This window comes from Apteryx mantelli, chromosome 1 (assembly GCF_036417845.1).
Source record: "Apteryx mantelli isolate bAptMan1 chromosome 1, bAptMan1.hap1, whole genome shotgun sequence".
Taxonomy (NCBI): Eukaryota; Metazoa; Chordata; class Aves; order Apterygiformes; family Apterygidae; genus Apteryx; species Apteryx mantelli.
In genome coordinates this window covers 196,647,595-196,671,030 of record NC_089978.1, presented here as the reverse complement: position 1 = coordinate 196,671,030, position 23,436 = coordinate 196,647,595, and the positions used below count along the sequence as shown (strand labels likewise).

The 23,436-nt window shown below is 37.9% G+C and overlaps 1 protein-coding gene across 1 annotated transcript in view; it reads right to left on the bottom strand.

Annotated features, from left to right (window-relative positions):
• Window positions 1–23,436, bottom strand: part of CPED1 (cadherin like and PC-esterase domain containing 1) — a 156,702-nt gene that overhangs the window by 60,430 nt on the left and 72,836 nt on the right. The window contains exons 13-16 of the mRNA XM_013956493.2: window positions 21,224–21,291; window positions 20,835–20,879; window positions 18,795–18,981; window positions 16,678–16,846 (exon numbers count right to left, since the gene is read on the bottom strand). Of these exons, the coding sequence (XP_013811947.2) occupies window positions 16,678–16,846; window positions 18,795–18,981; window positions 20,835–20,879; window positions 21,224–21,291 (469 nt within the window). The remainder of the gene's footprint in view (window positions 1–16,677; window positions 16,847–18,794; window positions 18,982–20,834; window positions 20,880–21,223; window positions 21,292–23,436) is intronic.

Below are 23,436 nucleotides of genomic sequence, written 5' to 3'. Positions count from 1 at the left end.
TCAGAACAAGTTATCTCACTGACTTCAGTGGAAATGTCCACAGTGTGTGAAGTGAAGCATGAATACTTCCTTGCAAAAAAGGCTCTAAATCTTCTTATATTTCATCTGAAACCTCACAAGCCATGGGGATTAAAGGCTCTCCTCAAGTATTTTCTGGGTATTTTTGTTATCACCATATTGTTGCTCAGTTTCTGCATTCTATTAGCATTCTCTTTTGCCTAGAATTTACTTGGCAGCTCCCAAAGATATTTGCTAATGTCAGAACCAATTTCCGTCACATCCACCCTCTCTCACCATAAAATTCGGAAGTGTCAAATGTCTGTCTTAAAAAAAAAAAAAAAAAGCAGCAGTAACAACCACTAAATAGAAATCATGCAACCTCTCTGTCAACCACTGCATCTCTTGATAATGCTGTTATGAAAAACTGCATAATCATTTTACGTAGGAATGTTTTTATTTTAATGAAAAATACTCTTCAAGCATTTTTTTCCTCTATCTTTTCTTTAATTTTCATCTGGAGCTTAGTCCCTGTAAAAAGCACTGGACTGATAGATCTGAAATAGTATGGCACAGTGGAGAGAGATAACAGGAGGAGCACCAATAGGGTTCTTGAGTTCTGATGACATATTTCATAGGAGAAATTCATATAGCAACAATAGGTCACATGAGAATTATCTTTACGTGTCAGGTGATGAGTCAAAAACATCCAGGGTTTGATATAGCTACTGAAATACAGGTGTCTGGTGCCACTTGGTGCACTAAGGTATACAGATGATCTCCAGCATACTAGACACTTACAAAGCACTGGCAGGTATGACACAAGCCCATCTTTGTAATTAGCAGCTCAGGGTGAGATGTAATACTGAGTTCCTGATCAGAAAAGATGTGCATATCCATGCAACTGAATTGTCCCCCCCTTTCTCTCTAGATCCTTTCACATGGCAGTCCCTAGAAGGTTCCCTAATCTTTTTCTAAAGTAATTTTACTCCTAAAGAAGCAGTAATTGGATCTTGACCATAGGTGAATCCACTCCTGATAACCATTGTTTTCTAGCTATCCTTTTCCTGAAAAGATGCGTGTGAGATGGATAGTCAGATCAACAGATACAGAAGTTTTCTATCAATTTGCATCAGTAATTTGTGCAGTATATCTAGTGAAGCACTATAAAAAAGTATTTTGATTCTTATGAAATATCATCAATGGATACCAAACATCTCCATGACACTCTTGAGATCTTAATCTCATCTTGAAAGGCATAAAGGGCATTAGTTGTCTTGTTAAGAGTCTAACGGTATCCATTCCATAAGGAACAGGGTATTCTTAGTTTGATAAAGACTGAACTTCCCTATTGAAGCACTTTCTTTCCTTACAAGGAACTTAGGCTAAGCAGTCTGAATGGTCTGGAAGCAGTTCTAAACTCTGCTTCCAGCAGAGCACGGTATGGCCAGGAAAGGCCTCCTGGCTTTGTATCCCAATGAGATCAATAAGCAGAGAGCTGACTGAGGAGAAGCGCCCACCTTGAGATGCCAGGGTAGCCACTTCTCTAAAATTTTAATCCCTTTGAGGTTTTTCTAAGAATTCTTTTGCTGTTGGACTCGTCATCCATGCTGAAAACATAGTTGCATGGGACAGAGTACTTTGTATACCTGAAGGAAGAAGAGAAGGAAGAGTAGCTAATTTGTCCGTGTTTTGTGCATCAGTGTTCGTGTTTCCACACAAAGTTGGAACCAGTAGATGCATGGAGACAGCATCGCTAAAGTAAATTGGCCATAAAAAAATTATCAGCAATTTTATCAGATCATGAAGTGACTGACAGAGCAGTCCATAATACCATGTCTCGCTAGCAATGAGGCTGTAGATTACTCATCAGTAAAAACATTAATCATGAGAAACATAAACTATATTTTCTTTGTTTACTGCTGTTTTTTCATCCTCAATAACTTCTAAAGAAGATGTTAACCATGGGCTACTTCATTACAAAAACCCTATAGAACTAGTGGAAATAAAGGATATTGCTAAAATGAAAAGTTTACCTAACATTTTGCATTTTGTAATTTTTAACCAGGTTTCTCCTTTTTTTTTCGTCTTTAGAGAAAATTTAAGCTTTTTAAATGATGGATATTTGCCATAGGCCTACATAAGCCTACCTATCTACACCTAAAATCTGAACATTCTTCTATCTATACAATCCTATGATCCAATTGCTGTATTTTAGCAGCTCTGATAGGCCCGATCTATCATACCATTGATAATAGCAGTCACTTCCCATTTCCTCTCTCCCTCTCTGTCTGGTAAAACACTGGGCTCATCCCTACTAGGATGCTCTCATAGATATGAGATATGGTAAGTTCTCCAACTTCAATAACTTGAGCCAGGCCTTCTTATACTCGAGCACCTTCTTGAAAAGGAATGGGCAAATACATGGTCCAAACGATGCCGTTTTCCCAGGCAGATCATTCAAAAAGGAGATGAGCACGGTGGATTTGAATGATGGGTAGCTATTTAGTGTGGAGAGCCTGCACTGTACTACAATGGATGGAGAACTGCCCTCTGCAGAGTGGCAAGTCTTTCTTTTTTTTTTTTTCTTTTTTTTCCAACCAGAATGGGAAAAAATGAATATAAAATAATCCCAAAAATGCAAGACCAATGATTTCACAGAAAAGCACAAGCACTATTTGTATTCCAACCTGTTATAGGCAAGAATTGAGAGATGTTGCAGCTATCTCCAAGTAGATTATAAATCAAGGCATATGCAGTGCATAGGAAGTATAGGCATAACCTAAACAGACAATTCTATCAAAAAATTATCCAGTTTCTCATACCTGAATCATGAATACACTGAAGGGTGTGATTTGAGAATATCTCAAAGAAGAATTGCTAGCCATAACACTGACCACAATTAAAGTGGATTATGCAGATTCATAATGCCTTTAAACCAAATGGTCTTGAGAAGATAAAGTATCTTCAGCAAGCACTTCACTATGTAAACAAAGAAGGCTATATTCTATAATCTCCTTGACAAGAAATCTTCCCTTTTTTTAGAGAGGGTTAGATATAGGGGGCAATGCTCATTTACAGGCAAAGGAATAATAGAATGACAGGATGAGACATCAGTCCACCTGTACCACTCTTACTTCTCGAATTCTTTACTGAAGCCTAGAAGACCTCTGTGTATGGTTGGCTCACTGTCATGCATGTTTCACTTTCCATGCCATGCTCAGACATTAAGCCACTCACAACTGGTCTTTCTCAAATAAACTCCAGAAGCCTTTGATCTGTTTTCTACAAGGCTTTCCAGAAGACATTGGCATCTACTGTATTTTTCAGACAACACTGATGGAATGAGATTTATGAATAACTTCTGTCCTCTGAAGCAGTCTGGTTGCAAGCAGCTGAGCAAATGATGTCCAATGTAGGACTCAGGATGGACAATAGAAGTTTGTATCCTTCCTAAAGCTTTTGGGAAAAGATATTTTTCAAGATGAGAACTGCTGCCAGTTTGGTCAGCAGATGATGGCTGATAGTTTCTGACTGAAGATCCCAACTGTGGTCAACACTAATGTTGAATATTTTTAACCAGATTAACATGCAATGCAGCTTCTGTGGGATGCTTGCAGTGGAATCTTAAAATTCATGCATTTCATTACAAAATACAGGCATTAGCTTCAAAGCAACAACTGTCTGAGTTTCCAGTATCTGCCACAAAATGACTAAGAACACCGAAAAACCTAAACCCTAAGTAAAAACCTAAAGTTCTAAAATTAATAGCCTCAGCACTGAATACTGTTTCAATTTTTCCCACTAGCATATTCTTATCTTTCTCATATAGAGTTCTCAGTGCAAACGAAAGGAGTCTGAGATGTACAGAGACTCCAGCTGGAATATATGCTTGGTTCAGCACAATAAAACAAAATGAGAAACATAACTATATCAACAAAAATCACTTTAAGAAAGTGAAAAAAACGAATCTGCCAAAAGTATTGCAAAGTAGCCTGCAGTAACAATAATAATAATAATAGACAACAACAATAATGAATAAAGAGACCTCATGTTACAAAACCTAAGAAACCAGAAATAGGACTAGTGAAATGGCTTTGTCTTCTTTGAAGTATAGGAAGATATGCCTCTAGCCCTTGTTTTTCAGCAAGTAGGCTGACTGTATCTTCAGCAAAAGGCCAAGCGTTCATTCCAAGGATGGTGGTATATACTAGAAAGTTACACAAAAGTGGGTAAATGTCTTTCAGACTCCATTGAAAGGTCAGGATCATTTTATCCCAGTAGCTAGTCAAACCTACATGCACTTACTTAGGCATTCATGCATTTTATTTTGTTTTCTATAATGAATCCCACCTTTTCTGTATGAATTTAGTTTGAACTGGTGATCATTTTTATTGTAACATCTTGTGACTAATTTATGCAACAGATCATTATAAATTTTTGTATTTATTTCAACTTAACTAACTCAAAAATAATTCCACTGGGTCAATTTTTCATTGTCTTTAAGAAACTGTAATGGCTGGAAGTCCTTACCCTAAAGTGCTATTGGCTAAGAGAAAAAGGCTAGCCTTGATTCTGACCTGACTACCACTTCTCTAATATGACTGATTTAAATTAAATGTTTCTTGATTTATTTCTTCACACTGTAACCCAGAGCAAAATCAGGATCATCTCTCATAGATGAGACATTCCAAGCTCTCCTACAATATGTTGCATTATGTTCTGTAACCACCTATCTTGACAAGATTTATCATACAGGTAGTATACTATATTTGTACAGTTAAACAAAATAGGTTGAAAGCACCAAAACCTGTGTGAAAGGGTCTGAATTCCACATGGCTCACTTGCTCCATAAAGTAACAGTATCTGTTGAGATGATCGTGTTTTTATAGTCCTTTCTCTTTACCAAATACATGCAGTAGGAAGTTTTCCTCTGTTTTTTTGTCATCTTCTTTGCTGCTCTCTTATTCATGACCTCTGAGTTAATCCTTCTATTCTTTCTATTAGCAAGTTTAAGCAGGCAGACTTCAAACAGACTAGCAATGGGTCACAAGGCTTAATGGGCATGTAGATAATCATCTAAATTACATTTCTGGAGCTGATGGGCTAGACAGGCTTAGAGAGTAACTTTACCAGCTTTCACTGTTAATCAGCAAGGATTGTGTGTCTCCATACATATCTGCCTTTGCCTGCTTCCCTGAGGGGCTGGGTCATACTGACTGATTAGCAAAGGCAGCTGCATTAGCTTTCGTCTCCCACAAAGTGCGTTGTGGAGGCCCAAATGACTTGAAAGGCAAATGTGACCACAGCCCAAACACCAAACACTCTCTTCTCATCACTGTGGAATTGTCAGCACTCTGCTTGCAGATTAGGATACTCAGCACAGCAGTTGTTGCCAGCTCTCATGATCTGTTAACACTTAGGAAGCTTCATACTAAAGCTCTTCTTTCACCTCTATTGTCGTATCATCAATGGGAAAATTCAACAGACTATTTTATTTTTTCTGATTAATTTGAGAGCAGTACTTGAGGTGAGCTGAAAGGGATACAGAATTGAATAGTCAATAGTGAATGCCCTGGATTTCAGCTTTGAAACACTATAGAGGGATGGGTAAAGAGGATACTGATTTTCCTTAGGCTACAGATGATCTTATGGCTAATGAAATAACAATGGATATATACTGTGAACCTGATTTTCTCAGTGAAGATACTTACAAAGTGAACTGAGTGTTTCAAATCCGAGTCACTCCTTGTCTTATATTGGTGGCTGTGTTTTATATTTACCTTGATTCCAAAAGGAACAAGAGTGATAGAGGATTGGGTTCCTAACTTTGGCAGAAGCTTGTCCTTATGGTGTTAGGCTCCTATTTCCTAGTAAATACTTCCCAATGATTCATTTTGTTGCTTTTTTACGCATTCTTAAATAAACATGAAACCAGACCTATTAAATTATGATTAGGCACACATTAACTATCTTAAGTATGTACAACATAGGCCAATACCAGCGCTTTATAAAACAGTAAAAACTGTTTTAGATATTTATAACTCTACACAGAAAGGAATCTGATTAACTATCTAAGAAATAAAACAACTTTCTATTTTGGGTCTGAGTTAAGAACTTTCCACAATAACACCAATCTCCTGAGGAACAAAGTATAATAATCAGGGATAATGATTTCCTTATTTATCTGTTGAGCTTTTAGAAAGAAACTTGCATTCTCATTTCCCACAAGTTTTCTATAGATATATCTGTGCTTCTTCTGACTTAGGTGCAACTACTTTGATTAGCACTGGAGAGATACATTAGGCTAAACACCCCTATGATTTTCCATCATGAAGCATGCCCTTTCTCAAGCATCTAAACGAGGATGACCAGATTTCCCAGTTTGTCTACGACAGTTTCAGAATACAAGGACTGCCCTATATTGTGATAAATCTTCAGGGCTCAGTTTTGTTCCAAGTTTTCACTGGTATATGGGATTTTCCCATTTTTTGCTTTTGGGTGGCAGCGCTGGGAAGTTACTTACCCTTGGTGCCAAGGTGGCCTGCATTGACTGTTTCAATGAGAACAGAACTGGTCAAATCTTTATGCAGGATGATGCAACCTAGGGGAGGATCTCAATTATGTGACAACCTCTTTTTCTTTAACAACTTAATGCACAGAGACAAAAGATCTGAATTTCAAATTTAGAAGAACTGTTAGTCTTCACACAGCCCAGCGATAAATCACTGCAGTCTCCATTGTTTCATTGTACCATATGGCTGACTACCCTTTCTTTCTTTTCATTTACCAAATCAGAATTATAAAATCATTATTAAAAGACTGGGTCAATTACTATGAAGAGTTATCGAGTCATTATGATGACTCATTAGTCATACTTCCTTTTATATCGTCTTCATAACAACCTATATCTGCTACTAGACCTTATTTTGCCATTACTCCATTAACAGCAAAATGTCGCAGACAATTTCCACTGGTATGAGAAGCTGAGATGATCAAAGTACAGCTATTATTTCTGGAGATGCAAGAGCAGGCATAATATCTTCTCTGCAGACCCATTTTCGACCCCAGATCCTAACAATGGCCTCCAATGAAATAAGTTTAGTTAGGTCAGATCCAAAGTATACTGAAGTCAATGGAAGTCTTTACCCTGTTCAAAGAGTTTTGTATTAAGGATATTTCTCACTTACTCCACTATTACACACATCACAAAATGACTATGGAAGCTGTTACCAAGTCCAGATAACAGTCTGCTTGGAGAGTCCCAGGACTGGAGGAGCTGAGTAATGCTTACACAACTACTCACTAAGCACTGTGCAACCTTTGTGTGCCCTAAACTTTGCCCTAGACAGTTGTACTGTGCAACCATTATGGCATGTCTACCTGGCATGACAGAAAGTCTTGTAGACAGAATAAGCTCAGGTACCAGAAAATGTGACAACAAATTAACATGGAGTTTGACTGGCCTGGGTGCCATGCAGCACTAACACTGTTCCCTCTACCTGCACTGGTTTGCTCAGAGCCTGCCTAAGCGCCTCCACGGCACTATACAGTCATGCCAGAAATTTCACAAGTGCCACCATTCACACACAAAAATGTAACTAAAGTACCACAGAGTCCTGGTGTGTCACATAGATCTACTGAAGTTTAACCTTACTGTTACAACTTTTGCTCCAATACAAACTGAAATGAGTATATGTAAAAATTCAGGTGCATATGAAACATATAGTAACATTATTATGAATATTTCGTAAATACTTTGCCTAAATGCATGTATTGATTTGTCTGTGAGTTACAAACTGGCAGTCTGACCACAGTTGCAGTGACTTCTGTGTCGTCATACAGTGCAAATTACCTCTAATTAATGCACTTTCTCTCCAAGAATCAAGCATGTTGAAAGAATACAAATGCTGACACAACCATTTACCCAAAATATAAACTAAATGTTCCAGTGAGGTTTTGAAACTTTGGATGACCTTTTCTTTCTCCCCATCCTCTTCTGTAACTGTATTTTAAACATGTCATTGCATTTTCTGAAGCTGGTAAAGGAGAACTGCTCAACTCATACTTTGTGGTTCTCATACTTATGCAGCTCATCCAAAGATCTCTAAGCACTTTACACTTTACTACAGAATTAATTCTTACAACACCCTGATATTGTACAGTTCAAAATGGCAGCACAGAAAAATTATGGGCTAGATTCTGATTCCCTAATTTAAGGCAGTTAATTTGGGCAATGCAAAGCCTGAAAAGTATGTACTTGGCCCACCAGGGTGATTCAGATGGCCTAAGCTAGGTTCCCTATAAAATCAAGGAAAAACAACAGCTGCTACATAGTAGGTAAGAGTTCCCAAGGGAATCACCATCTACTTCTCTCCAGAAATCTCAGGTGCCTTCACGAGGTGATTCAGTGACCCCAGGCACTGAGGAGGAGGTGCCCAGAGCCAGCTAGTCATCACTAGTACAGTACATAGGGTGCATTTCAAGAGCACCTGACTCAGGGTTGCATGCTAGGAGCTGTTTATGTTTGATCAGGCTCCTGACTCCAGCAGTTCTCTCATGTATGTAGGAGCTAGCCAGAAGGAAAAGACCTTCCTGTGGTTAGCCATGCTGGGTCAGGATTCTTCCCAAACAGCTGGCCTCAGACTGAGGGGATTCAAGCACATAGTCTCTTTTCCATAAAAGGCACTAACCATCAGTCCATCAGATTGCTTGATACCTCTCCTGCCCAAGCTGGACCATAGTGCAGAAATGCATGGAAGAATCACTGAGGGACTGGGGGGCGGGGGGGGCAGAGAAGAAGAGGAAATAGGAAGAAATAAGCACATAAAAGCCTGTGTTACATAGGATCTTCTACAGAAATTACAGCTACCAGTTCTCTAGCAAAATATTATTGATTCCAATGATGTTATTGGGTCTCTGTTATTTCAAAATCATTTGAAATAAAAGCAAAAAGGAGTGTAAGCTAAAATCTATTTGAAATATGTTGGATCATTGCCTGATATTTTAAAACACACAAAAACCACAACTAAGAAGAACTATAAAAAAACAGGTTTTTGATCTGCTTTTTCCAGAGTACAGTGTTTTCCCAGGAGCAGGATTCCTTACCCAATGTCTACTGTTGTCTGTCTCCATTCACAGTTGCCCACAATGGCTCACTGCTATTATTTAGGAAAAGATTTCAATTCTCTGGTTAAAGACCGGGAATCAGAAAACCTGGGTCTAGTCCAATCAGTACCAGCAGTCATAATGGGATCAAACTTGGTATCTACGTTGTATCTCCTCCTCTTGGTATCCTGCAACACTGGAGGTAGCAGGTATTGCAAGGTATCTGTCAGGCTTAAACGTCCAATCACACACCCCACCACTGCCTGTGGGATTTGGTTCACCAATTGCCATCACATTGCTATAATCTGACTCTAACATTCAATTGTGAACTTCTAGTCAGCTGGTTCCTGGGCAGATCTTCATCTTCTGTACCTGTAAAGTATCAGCATGCTCATGGGATGACATAAATAATTGTAAGAAGGGTGAGAACAGCCTGAACACATGAAAGAATGGAATTGCTGTCAGGTCATTGAGGTCTATCTTTTATGGCTTTGTTCCTCCCTTAATGATATACTAATGATATTTTTCTATGGCAGAATAACAGCAAAATAATCCCTCAAGTGAGAAGTCATCTAACTGAATGTCTGGGATGGTGGGATGTTCCTGGGAAGGCTGCACTGAAATGCAAGCATGCAGACGAGGGAAAGGAAGACGAAGAAGAAAAAAGAAAAAACACCATCGTTGAGGCAGGAGGTGCTGCAAGCAAAACTGGCCGGTGTCAGTAAATTCAGTGGTGAGTAAGAGCAAGATCATTGCTGTTTCAGGAAACTCTTAATTACAGCAGTGCTGCTCAAGGAAGGGTAGCATAGGAGAAAGGAAGGCTGAAAGCTGCCTAAAAAAAGAGTATCTTTTAAGGGGCTAATTACTGTAGCAGCCTAATCCTTTCTCTGGCTACTGATCATAAATGAAATGAGTTTGCTGATGTCATGTCAGTCATTATTAGCTCAAAATCATTGAATCACTGAATCAGTATTCATGTGGCTTTTCTATAAGCACTCACTGGTGGCAAGTTATTCATCAAAGTAATCTGTGTAACAGACCATTTGCAGTGTACAAACATGGCACCCACTGTAATAATGACAAATGTAGATGCTGCACAGAAACATCCCTTCTCTTCAGTCTCTGACTGTTACTTCTGGAGAAGTTCTCTGTAGAGTATATGGGATTAATCTTGCATTATATGTTACAAAGGATACTTAGCTATATAGAGAAGACTACACACAACTAGTATAAAACTAGGACTGTAAGCAAAATGCAATAAGCTGGAAGACTATATGCTTTTCTCCAGCCAGCAGACCCAAGGTTGATGTAAGCCTCAAAGGCTGGGCTCTGTAACATGACATTCCCAGAATGCAGAAGGGCAGGATGATGCTCTGAGTCAGGCACAGCCTATTGAAGATACAGGATGAAGCTCTAAGGTAAATTTTCATGATTTTGAAATAGCCAGTGTATGCTGACTTAATGAAATATTTTGTTCTGAGATGTATACAGAAATTAGCCCCTTCCTTGCAAATTATCTCATTGTATTCATGATTTACACCTCTTCCTTTTATATCTTTGTATGCATGCTCTTTAGGAGCAGTATGTTGTATTCCTGCATTTAGGTGCTTGTAAGGGTGCACCTTACACTTACAGTGGATGATGATTATATACCTTCTTGTTTTTTAAACGCCTAAAAAATCCCTTCAAATAGTTTTCAGGTTTTCCTCAGCTGTCATTTGACCATGTATATTTGGGGAAAATTTTTGAGCTAATAAACTATTTCAGCAGCTGCTATGCAAGTGAATTCACTCACTAACATTGCCTGGCATACATAATGGAACAAAATTTAGCCATGTGTTTCTGTCAGGACAGATCCTCCATCAGCATAATTTGGAATTGCTCCCCTGAAATTAATTGAACCATGCTGATGTACAGCAGCCAAAGGTGTAAGCCCTCACCTCTCCTTATATGGCAGTCTCTCCATATTAGCTCTGTAATGATCTTGTTGCTTTCATCTGAAATGTCCCCAATTTAACAATGTATTCATGTTTCTACATATGGTCTTCTCTAGGTTATGTGAGCACTGCTTTGTCTTTCCTGGTGAGTGGTTGTAGGCACACACAAAACCAAAATAATTTATGCTTTATTTAAGAGATTAATATCAATGCAAATATTTCTAGTGTATAGTGTGTTTTCACCACTAAATCACTCTTTCAGTTTCTGGACACAAAGATCCTCCTTATTTGAAACCAGGTCTCTGGCCTTCTCTCTACAGCTCTAACTTTTTGCTCACAAATGCCTTAAAGCCGTATGTCTATGTGAATTTCTTTCACAAAGAAAGCAAAAAACTGGCTTACACAGCACCCACTACCACTCTTCTATGCCCAGATGTTCATTCTTGCCTCTGCACCTACCCCTTTCAATTGTGCCAGCATGTGTGTTGGTATGGAGAGACTGGGAATCTTATCCTAGAAATAACTCCATTTAAAAAAAAAAGTTCTCCCATCTGGTTCATGAGTAGCTGCAGGCAGGGAGCAAGATGCTTAAGCTGCCATGGCTCCTGGAAAAATGACTGTCATACTATGCTTTCATCAGTATCTTTGAAGAAAAGCCAAAGTAGAGGCTTGAGTATTTCACTTCTTATAATGACTGAGCTTTTTGCTGGTCCCAGTCACTCCCCTCCATGAAAACAGAGTTACCATACTGGACTCCACCACAGCTATTATCTCTAGATTAGCAGCTATGCTGATAAACATTTTCAGCGGGAAAGCCCTTCTTTCATTAAAACACCTTTTGAAGAAAGTATCTGTTTTTCTTTATATTTTTTCTGTATGAGAAAACTTTAAAAAAAGAAAGAAGAAAAACAAAATTTGGGACTCAAACTATTTTTTGTCAATTTTGAGCATTTTTTTTCTGAAAACCTCAAAAGCACTGAAAAAAATCTCATCAGCTCTAGATAAGACTAAAGAATGTAACGCATGATTGCTTCTATAATGATTTTTTTCCCCCTCAATGGGGAAGTAAATTAACTTTGCAGATAAGATATAATCTGGTTGCTGATATAATTAGGCAGTATATTCACTTCCAGAGATATGCTTTCTGTGTGCCTTCAAGCAAGAGAGCCAAAGTTACAAAGGTTAGCTGCTTCCACACTGAGTACTACAAAACCTGCAAGTCTGCAGTTGGCATTCACAATGTACAAAGGATGGAAGAGATGGGTAGTTTGTGACAATGACACACTGAACCTAACGCAGCTAAGAGGAAATACAGAATAGACTTATGTGCTTCAAGCCCGTCCTGCTACAGGACAAATTCTCTGTTTCTCTCACAAGATTTTTTTTCTGGGTGCTGTCTAATATTTGCAAGGTTCTTTGAAATCTTTATGTCAAAGCACTATGTAAAGAGTATTAATTCATGTTTCTGTAATTGATGCCATTTTTATTTGTACTATCTGGTATGAAAAACATTGTATCTGTACTAGCACACAATTTAAAATGAAGTAAAAACACTTTTTACTCAGGACATTCCTATCCCAAACTAAAAAAAATGTATTTTCATAACTTAGATGACAAAGAAAATGAAATTATTTTGATGGTATTTTTTTTTAAAGTCTTCTTCCTTTCCAAAGGACCTTTTCATCCCTACCCCTTAAAGACTATAGCAAAGTTAAATATCATTACTATATTAGGTTTAGGTCTTAACTGCATTTTAGTCAATGGAATTTAGTAGACAGAAAGAGAAACAACCCTTCACCTTGTTTCCAGCTGCATCCTAGCAGATTTGGTGTTACACAATCAACAATGCTATGTAACTATCTCATATTGGCTCTGTTAGACTTCTCATGCTACCTGGACTCTAGGAAATGAATATGATGAAGGGTTTATAAACTGATAAGAAATAATAGTAGTTAAGAATAAGGTGTTCTCATATAAAAATCTGGAACTTTTTAAAGCATCTCCTCTTATTTCATTTCTCAAACCTGAAAAAGCTTTAGAACAGGCAGAGCATCTGGAGAACATCCACTGCACTGTACTAATTCTGGAAGGCACTTTTTCATGTTTTATGCAAATGCTTAGACAAAGATAACGATATGCATATATAAAATATATATAATATATAACATTAGCTAGAATATATAATATTAGGTATCCATTACTCACAATGCAAAAGCTAAACCAAATCAGTAACTCTATTATGAAAATACACAAAAAATATTAACATACGACAGCAGGACACTATAGGTATAAATGTTCAGTGTCAAAGAATGTTCTGTAAGCACATCACCAGTTACTTTCCATGACTGCAGATAAGCAAAGATTAACAATGAAAGAGGTAGCATTCAAACATTTCAAATAATACACAGATAAAGCCTTTTGCATTTTAAAGATAACAGACAATGCAAAAATGAATAAAATATTTTGTCTTTTGTGAAAATGTGTGAGTATCTTTGGGCTCTTTCACTTGAGGTTAATGTTGGTACCCCTGTCTTAAGAACTGCCTGTTTTTTTCCTGATTGCTTTGTACTCTGCCTGTCTTGGTGTCATAACTTCACAGGGTATAATGAAATGGCACCGCTTCTCTCAAGGACACTTACTTTGAATATTGTCAGCAATTGCATGCAATTAAGTTAAAGCACCAACCAACAACCTTTCCGTCTGCAGCCCAAACAATACTGACAGAATGCAAACACATAATGACACCTCTGAAGGTGCTATGGTGATACCAGTTTATCTCCTAAAAATTTGGTTTTAATGAAGATATAACTGCTATCAAAAAGGAGAAAGGACAATAATTTTGTCCTTTTAGAGGCTGCAAGGCTTGGAACCACACAATTCTTAACTCAATAGCCTTGAAATTAATCCAGGATTACTCAAATGCATGAGAAGTGTTAGAAGACTGGAAACAACATCCCTAGCTCTGTCTTTTTATTGTAACCTTCCTTATGGTATCAGCTTGCAGTGAAACTTGAATATCCTAATGGGATTAAACATAAAAGAAAGTCAGGAAAAAAAACCTCTGGATTAGAATTTTAACTGCAGCCTTCTGTGAGAAAGACCACACCACTGTCAGTGACCCTCCTCTCCTGATGCGTGATCCCCGTTGTGCCTAGTCAAGTGTCCAAAGGAGACTCCATCGGTTCATGCTGTATTTATCCTTTTGCTCCTGAAACAGGTGTCTTGTTACTAAGAGAACAAGAACTCATGCCATTGATCAGGGAGTATTAACCCACTCTGCAAGGGTGCATAACGTTCTCTGGTATGAAAAGCATAACGTAATGATGACATTTAAGGCATAAGTCTTCTATTGACAAAAACCATCACACTCTAAACCAAAGGGAGTAAATTTTGTTCTAGAAAATAGGGGGAAAAGGCAGTCTTTTGAGTCTTTTAGAATGCCTTTTCTATTTCCAGCTCCAGCCTTGGTTTGTTTTTGAAGATGTAACAGTACTGTCTCTGATAAGTTTGCCTTTAATATACCTAAAAAAATGCTGTTTTAAAATCTCACACTGTATCTTCACTGTCCTCATTAGATACCACAAAAATGCTTTTCATCTCATTTTTACTCTTAACTCCTGAAGTCCTCCCTAGCTCTGAACAATTATATTTAATTAGAAAGCAGTTATTCACATATGAGCAGAAAGCTGAGCTCAATCAAAAGAAACTTCTAAAACACTTTTCATTTTAATCATTCTAGATCTCCTTACCTTGACAGTGCTTCAAAGATTTATACTCAGCCTCATAAATGTTATCATAAAATATTAAGAATAGTGTAAACTCTGGTGTGGGAGGATGTGTAAGAGGTTGAATTCCTATTCCTGTATACAGATACATGCCCAAGATTGGGGCAGAAGAGGGGCTTTCCTCACACCTTCCCAGCCAGTGTTTTCCCAGCAGTATAATACCAGCTCCACCTACTGCTACTCTCCTTTTCATATTAATTCACACCTAAGGTGTCAGGCTCTTCGCTGTACACCTGAATTGAAATCTTAGGGATATATGTTTTTATTAATATTTGTAATACTGTAGCAACTACTAGATCTAGTCCTGAGCCAGTACACAGAGCAGGGAGATGGTCCTTGACCTTGTGAATTTATAAGAGTAAGTGAAGAGACAATAAATGTGTCAGACAGTGCCATAATCAGGAATTCAGATCAGCAGTCAGTAACCTATGACTACTACATGTATTTTCTGTGACAGTTCTGATTTGCAGATTGAGATAATTATTGTCAACATACAATTTATTATCAACATTTATAATCTCTTTGGCTCCTGTTGTAAGCCTCAGTGCTTATTTCTTCACAAGAAAAAATATCCCTCTTGATCTGTCCCATCATGTAAAATGGTCTGCCTTCTCCCACCCTAGTTACATTAACCTCTTCTGCACTATATTGAAAGGCACTGGAGAATGGGAATATGTTTTATGAAAAGGATATATTGATATATAAAGATCTTCATAAAGATAAATAAAGACAGGATTAGAGGCTTGACATAAACAGGAAAGACAGTCTCAGCAATATGTTTTTTTAAAAACATGCTTCCAGAATTAATTGTGATGAAACATATTCCTTCCTGGATGCTTTAATATTTAGAATCAACCTACCAAACATTTTAGTCTGTCTAAAACCCCACAGACAAAAGTGTTACCCTTGACAATTATCTCACCATGTCACTTCTTTCTGTGAATCTTTCTACCAGCTTCTCTTTGCCCACCGTATAAAGTATCAACTTTTAGTCCTCAAACTTCAAAATCCAAACAGCTCTGCTCCAACCTGTCTCTCAGATCTTCTATCTTATGAAGAATCCCTTTATCACCACAGGTTCACTAACTGAAAGCTTCACTGTTCCTTTCTCTCATTCAATTCCAAATTTGAGTCCAGTTCAGCCTAAGCCCCTTCCCCCCCCGCCCACCCCCCCCACATGATAAGGAGGGGTCCTTTGCTGTATGGGACAGACTCTCACCCTTTCTCATTCAAGAAACTCACTTCTTCCTACAGGTTGTTATTTTTTGAGAGTATGTTTTTTGTATACCCAGACTTATTTTCAGACAAATATGATCTAAGCTACAGTCATCCCTTCCTACAGAATCATCAGCGGGTTTTTTCATTGTATTTGTTGGTCTTCTAGAATAAACACTTTTCATTCATAAATAATCTAGTATCATTTGTCTTGAACTGTGATAAACACACCATTATCATAAATATCTCTGTTGGTAAGAGAATTTCCATGGCTCCAGTGGCATATATAGTTATAAAAACTGCAGTCTGTCTGCCACAGGGTACTGAGGGACTGTTGTCTTACAAGTAAAGAACAGGTCTCTGACGGGTAAGGTTTTGGCTGACCAAAGTAACAACTATTTAACTTGGAGCTCTCAAATGCATGCTGATTGTGAAAGGTACTTATGCTGAACCCACATGTATAGCCAAAAGCTGTGTAAATGTTGTATTTCATACAATTACAGGATTTAGAACTCAGATTCTAATCTCATCAAAACTTACTCTACACTAGCTTTGACCCAGGTTCTCCTAATTTATACCACTGTATGAACAGAAACCAGTTAAATTTGTATAGTGAAAGAAAATACAGACAATACCTGCACAAAACCACACATCATATAGTCATCAAACAAAGGCAGACTAGGGCGGTCCTCTCGATAAATTGTGATTTTATAGCTGCTCACAACCTGAGGGCTGGGATGCGAATCATCTGTTACAAGAACAATGACTTTGTTCAATCCAAGGCCAAGGGGGTAGTTTGCAATGCTGCAAGACAAAACAAGAAAGAAGTGGAATCAACATTAAGGAAGCAAATATTTATACTACTTTGTCCATGGCTGCTGAATTTTACGTAGATCTTTGAGGCTTCTATTTCTAACATTTTCTTTCCCTTACAGAATACATATGATTTTAGATGAAAAATAGGGTAAAATATGATTTGTAAAGACAATTTAAAATTCTTGCAGGAAAACAAAATACTGTCAGTGAAATTTAGTAAAAACATCTTCAGTAGGGAGTGGCAACAATTCTGACAGGAAACCTGTGAAGGAAGCCACTAGGGACAATAATTCCTGGCAGATTCAAGTCCGTGGTGAAGTCAGCAGGGAAACAAATGAGTTTAGAAGTGTCAGCTAGCCCTTGAAATTGTTCACTAGCCAAGCATGATATAGTCCCAGGCAAACTGCTCAGCATGACCGATAAGAGCAAAGTTGGAGTGGAAAGCAAAATTACAGTGAAATGAGAAAGGCTGGAAAACACAGAACCCACAGAACCTGAACATTCAAAGCTTTTACTTTTCAGTGAAAAATGTGTATTGTTATTCTGGTTTTCCTTTAGGAGGAAGAACTCTCTAAGTTTTTTGCAGACTTTCATTTTATTGCATGCATCTGTCTTGGCTGTAATGGCTGTTAGCAAGTTAGGTGGCAGAATTTTGTGGGAGCTTTTTTTTAAATGATTAGTCAATAATAATAAATCATTCTATTATTTTATAATGTTAAACAATAAATCAGGAATAATTTCTCACTGAAACTCCAGGAAGTATATTAGCCATATCAGATCAGTAATAACTATTGATTGAACAGGACTGATAGATTATTGGCAGGCATTCTAGTCAAAGTATCTGCTTCATATTCTGGCAAAAGATGGTCTGTTGTATAGGCCCTTTGTGCCATTAAGGAACTCTAGCTCTATAATGATTAAGGAAGCTTCTCCCCCAAGTGAATCACTGTCCCCACTCCCCTTTTAAATCTCCAGTGGTCGGCAGGGAAATCTTTTACCCACATCCTAATGGCTACTAAGGACATAGGGCCAGAGACTGTTCTGTGGTTCTGCAATAAACACTTTCTGTCCCTCTCGACATCCAGAAACAAGGTGGTCAGGCCCAAAATGCCTTCTGAGAACAGTCTGGCACATGCTGTTGTCTGTGAGACAGCTGGCTGGAAAAGCCAATATTGTGACAGAGATCATGGTAGCAATTACACAGCATGGATGATTGTGGGTCAGTGCTCAAACCTATGCCCTTGCTCTGTTTTATTTACCAGGACAGCCGGGGCCAGTGAGACACAGCCCTGCATACCTTGTAAAGCAGAGTTGTACAACTGGAGCCCTAGACATTTTACTGGTGATTTTGTTCTCTTGCCTATCCTTCAGCTTTATACTTCTCTAAAAGAAAGAATAAGTTGAGACTCTTGCAGATGACACTCCGTTATAATACGATTCTGATAAAAAGAGATCAATTTGTATGTGTATACATGAACTTATTTCTTCTTTTGATCCCAACTCCTCTTCTCTGATCCATGTAAGCAGACTGTTGACTGAGACAGCAAGCTCAGCAGCGCAGTAGCTTAGGCCACAGTGCAAAATCAAGGCCTGGATGTGTAAGCCCAAATTCATTACTGCCCTGCTGTGTTCAGTGTAGTCACAGTGTATTCCAACACAGCTTTGAACCTGTGAGTGACTAGAAAAGCTGGATGAGATGCTAGCAACTGTGCATTCTGTAAGGCACAGTCTAGTTATGGTTTTACAACAAATTGTCTTTGCTTTCAGGACACTGACAATTAAACAGAATTTTTTTGCATGTTGAGTTTTCCTGTGACAATTTTAATCTATAGGTATTCTGTGTGTTTAGAAACACAAAACAATTCTGAAATATTCTGATATATTTCCAAAGTTAAGAATACTTCTGGTTTTTAGATGCATATTTTGTCCCTCATACCTTGGTCCTTCCTTCTCATCAAGGTGTACATGGCACTGACAGTTAGAGGGTTCTGCTCCAATCTTCACTGTTACCACATCAAATGGGACTTCTGTGTAGTATTCCTTGATCCTTGGGTTAAACTGAGGATTCAAGTCCAGCTGTGGACTGGTGAAGATCTGCCTGATATGAGATAGGGTATCTTTATCTGTTCCAAGAAGGCATCAAAGAAAAAACTGTGAAATGTATGAACATTTATAAGAAACATGCAACTTCTGGCAGATTAATAATATGTACAGTGGCAAGATTTGTAAATGCCCAGTCACCCTAAAACTAATACTCCTGTTGCAAGATCTTAATGGAGACTGTATTGGCACTTGAGAGAAATTTTCAGACCCTGGAGGGATTTTAATTGTTCAGTGCCCATGACTGTAGTCAGAGTACAAAACTCAAAGTCTGAGTAAGCCTTTGAAAATGCAAGGATTAGGTCTGGGAAATCCTGTCTTCATCTGGTTAACTGAAACTTAAAGAAGAGTAAGGACAAAATTCATAACCTACTTAGGTACCAGCCTGTGCACAGCGTTTATGTACATGTGTAATTGCCAAGAAAAATCAAAATATGTTAGACATGTTCTTGCTGCTCATAAGAACAAGTCACATGGAGATAGCTAGACCCATGGGGTCATTTGTAGTACAGCTGGAAGAATGATTTATTAAAATTCCTAATTCAACAAATTCCAGCTACTTCCCTCTGTATGAAGTCTCCACAATCAGATCCTATTTGCTCAAATGTACCCTTTATTTTGTAGTGTTTGCCAAATGACTCCTGAGAATAATTATTTGCTGGCAACTCACTTATGACAAATATTTTAATCCAGCCTACTGGAATCAGATTTACTGTACAATTACATATTCAAAATTTACTTTTTACATATACTACTTTCTCTAGTATGTGTTTAAAACTGGGTCCTTCAGAAAATACTCCAGACAGGAAACTCTTTCAATAAAATATCTGAACGAATCTTGTGGCTTAAAATGTGGTTTAAAAGGGTCATAAAGGTCAAAGGGTCAACATGCATGCAGTTCTGTGTGGGCCTTTTCTATCTGAGTGAATATGAGCCTAGAGAAACAGAACAGGGGCATTTTCAGTACTCCCTTGCATAGATTAAAATATAAAGGAAATTATTCCAGCATAAGAGCAGAATTTGGGCTAGATTTGCAGGGGAATCACTTGCTCACAAGTTGACAGATAGAAAATTAATACTTGTTAGTATTAACCTATGAGTACAACCAGTTCCCCAGATCCTGTATGCCTTACCTAGAAGCTTTCACTTGCCTCACTATTAGCTTAAGAATGAAGCTAGCTGAGGAATTTTCAAAATAAAATAGTATACAATCAGAACCGTGATGTCAGTCAGCCAACCCAGGAACATTTATGGCCTCTCACTGACACAGAGGAGTTCCTGGAGGAACTCTAAGTTCAGTAACAGAGAGGAAATGAGGCTAAATGGGTAGAAGAGCCTTTCCTCTACACAGCAATTAATGCACCTCTGTACAGTGACTCCTTGTTATCAATGAGGAAGGCAGCAAAAAGCACTGTTTCCACTAAAGACAGCAGCACTACTTTAACATAAGGCATGCAAACAGACATTTAGAAAAAAAACCTCTTCATCTCTTAAGCACCTCTTTAAAACTCCATTTTGGAGCTGAAGACTCTGGCCCAATGCAGGGCTTCATGCAAGTCAAGTTTAAAGGCTATTCCATAAAAACAAATATATGCTAAGTTCTTGGAAAATCAACTGGGAAAAAGTCTACTGAAGTGAAGCAAGGAATCAATACGCACACATCACAATGTCTAACTTTTGTGCTTGAGGGTTACTTCACATAATAGTCTTACTATGGAGTGATTCGCAAACATTCTTGCTACTTAAAAATCCTTTTTTTTGGTAACAGCCCACAGGCAATCCAGTCACTAAAAACTTATTCAGAAAAAAAACCAGAAAATTTGTTAAAGTAATCTCTCCTCTTTCCCCTTGATGGTCTAGAAAGACCTTTACTTACCATAACTGCATTGTCTTTCTCTAGTATTGCTGGAATAATGCAATGCTAAAAGATAAACACAAACAATTAATAATTTTCTGCTCTATGCCTGACTCACCATCCTATAGAATAAGGAGTTCTCACTGTGTAATTATAAAAAATACAGTGTGCTTCTATTCTTTTCAATGTAAGTTCCTTACTTTAGGATCATGAATACTGCTCTTGAGCTCAGCAGAACAACTTACACAAAGAAGGAAGAAATTGGTCATTACATGTAGTAAAAAGCCAAGATCTTCAAGATGGAATGCAAAAATTAGAAAAATAATGTAATCTAAAGGATATATGTTAGCAGAAATAGTAAAAACGGGAAACACATATAGTATATAAACAGTCTCACTCTGATCCCTTACCTTCCTGATTCTTCCTTAAGTCAAAAGGAGCACTCCGCTTAATACTCTCATATTCTGGAGAAGAACTCCTGCCAATTCAACAGCAGACATATTCTACATAAATGAAAGGAACAGAATCCATGGAAATTTTTTCAAAAATTTCTATTTGGCAACCCATGATACATGGTATTTTAATATTCTCCATGGAAAGATGAACCTTCTGGATTCCTGTTCCCAGCATTAGTATTTCCTGAATGAATGTGACAGAAACCATACGTTCTGTAATAAACAGTAGGATATAACAAAAAAAAAAAGAAAAGAAGAATTTAATTTCAAAAAACAGTTGAACTGTGGGAAAAGTGACAACCAATATAGCCAAAAATAAAATAATCCAAATCCTATCTCTTACCTGTTTGTATGTTTCTTTTTTATACGTATTTGAGGTTAAAGTTAGACTTTGTTAAAAAATTTATAAAGATAAATGAAGGCCTGTGTCATGGTGAATACCTGTACAGAGGTTAGCATGACTTTATATAAAGGAACAAACCAGCCATATATATTATTTCACCTACATATTTCCGTGTGTTTACTAATTCAAAACAAATCATGTGATTACCATCCAGACTACATATCCTAAGTGTATACAATAAAGAATGTATATCCAGAATATGTATTCTCAGTGAAAAAAGAAGCAGCAGCCAATTTCAACTATTCATTCACATGTTCATGACTCCCAGTTTGCTAAATCACCAGATTTTTCTTATATTTAATCAAAAAGCATTTTGGGAGCATAGAATAAGGAAGGCTTCTCTCCAATCCATATACTGGACCTCTGGCTGATAAGACCTTTTCAGAGGTTCAGTAGCATTTCTTACTAACATTTCACAGGTTTCTTCCCAGTGTTTCCTGTGGAAGTCCTCATAAAGCAGCTTCCTGCCAGATGCCTGCTGTCCATCCAGGTAGGATTTTGAAAGACACAAGGTCACTCTCTGCAACAGGAGAGGGAGATGGCAATATTGTTCTACGCAATCAGCCATCACTAATGTTTCAGTAGGAACTGCTGAAAGGAATATTAAAGTAAATCATGGTAAAATGTAAACTGTCTTATACTAAAACAGCGATTTTCTGGGTTGTCTTACCAAGATAGCAAAGAAGCAGCTGGCTCTTGGCAGATCAGTGTGTGTCTGTGTGTGCATGAACATGAAGTTCTGAGCTTGCACTATCTGGACACCGCCCTAATTTCATGCACATTCATGATCTTCTTCAAAGGAGGTGCTTACCAAACTACTAGAGAGTTTGTTTTCCAAGTTATAAGTCATTTGTCATCCCTCTTTCTGCTTGCCAAGGAGTTAATGGCCAACAACATAACTGTCAAATCTAATTTTTCTTTCTGGTGCTCCTTTTCATAGTGCCCAGTCCCAAACTCTTCTGTAAGGTGAAAAGTTGTGTTAACTCTAGAAAACTCCAAACTTTGTTTTAGCTGAAGGACACCACAGGAGTGTGGTAGCCACCACCACTGCAAGGACCCCAGCTCCCAAACGAACTGTGTGACCTGTGTATGTCAACTCTGCAAAGAGATTGTGCTCGTCATCAGCAATCTACCTAATTATATCAGGGTATCAAAATGTAATATTTAGAAATAGTATTATAGAAAGATAATCAAATGAATGTATTCATTTCTACTGAAAACTTAGCTTTTTAATTGTTAGCACCATCAAGTTTTCTTTTCTCCAAGTTCCTTTCAGTCAGCAGGACTGAGGAATGATTCAGTTACAAAGCTCTTCCTCAGGCAGAGGTGGCTGAGATCCCTGACTCTGCAGAACCCTTTCCTCCAGATGTTGTTATTCAAGGAACATTCACCTGTGAGTGGCCCCTCATTTTACCTTAGCCAGTATTTTATAGGAGCTATCAAGTGTAGAGGAGCGCATTGCCTACACACTTTGCAATTAGTTCTAATGAACTTCACTGTATGACAGGTACTCTGGGTGGGTGCATGTTTGTGAATTCACCTTTTGAGAGATCCATATTGTGTGCCACACAGTCTATTGAGAGTGAACCTGTCCTTTAGGACTCTCTGTGATTCAACTAAAGAGAAAGCTAAAGGACTGTCAGCAGCAATATTAATGTAGCCCTGATGGTCTAAAGACGTAAGCCGTGAAAGATGTGTAGAAATAGATAATATCTTTCATAAGATCAAATCATATCAATAGGAAAAAAAACAGACATATTTGGGG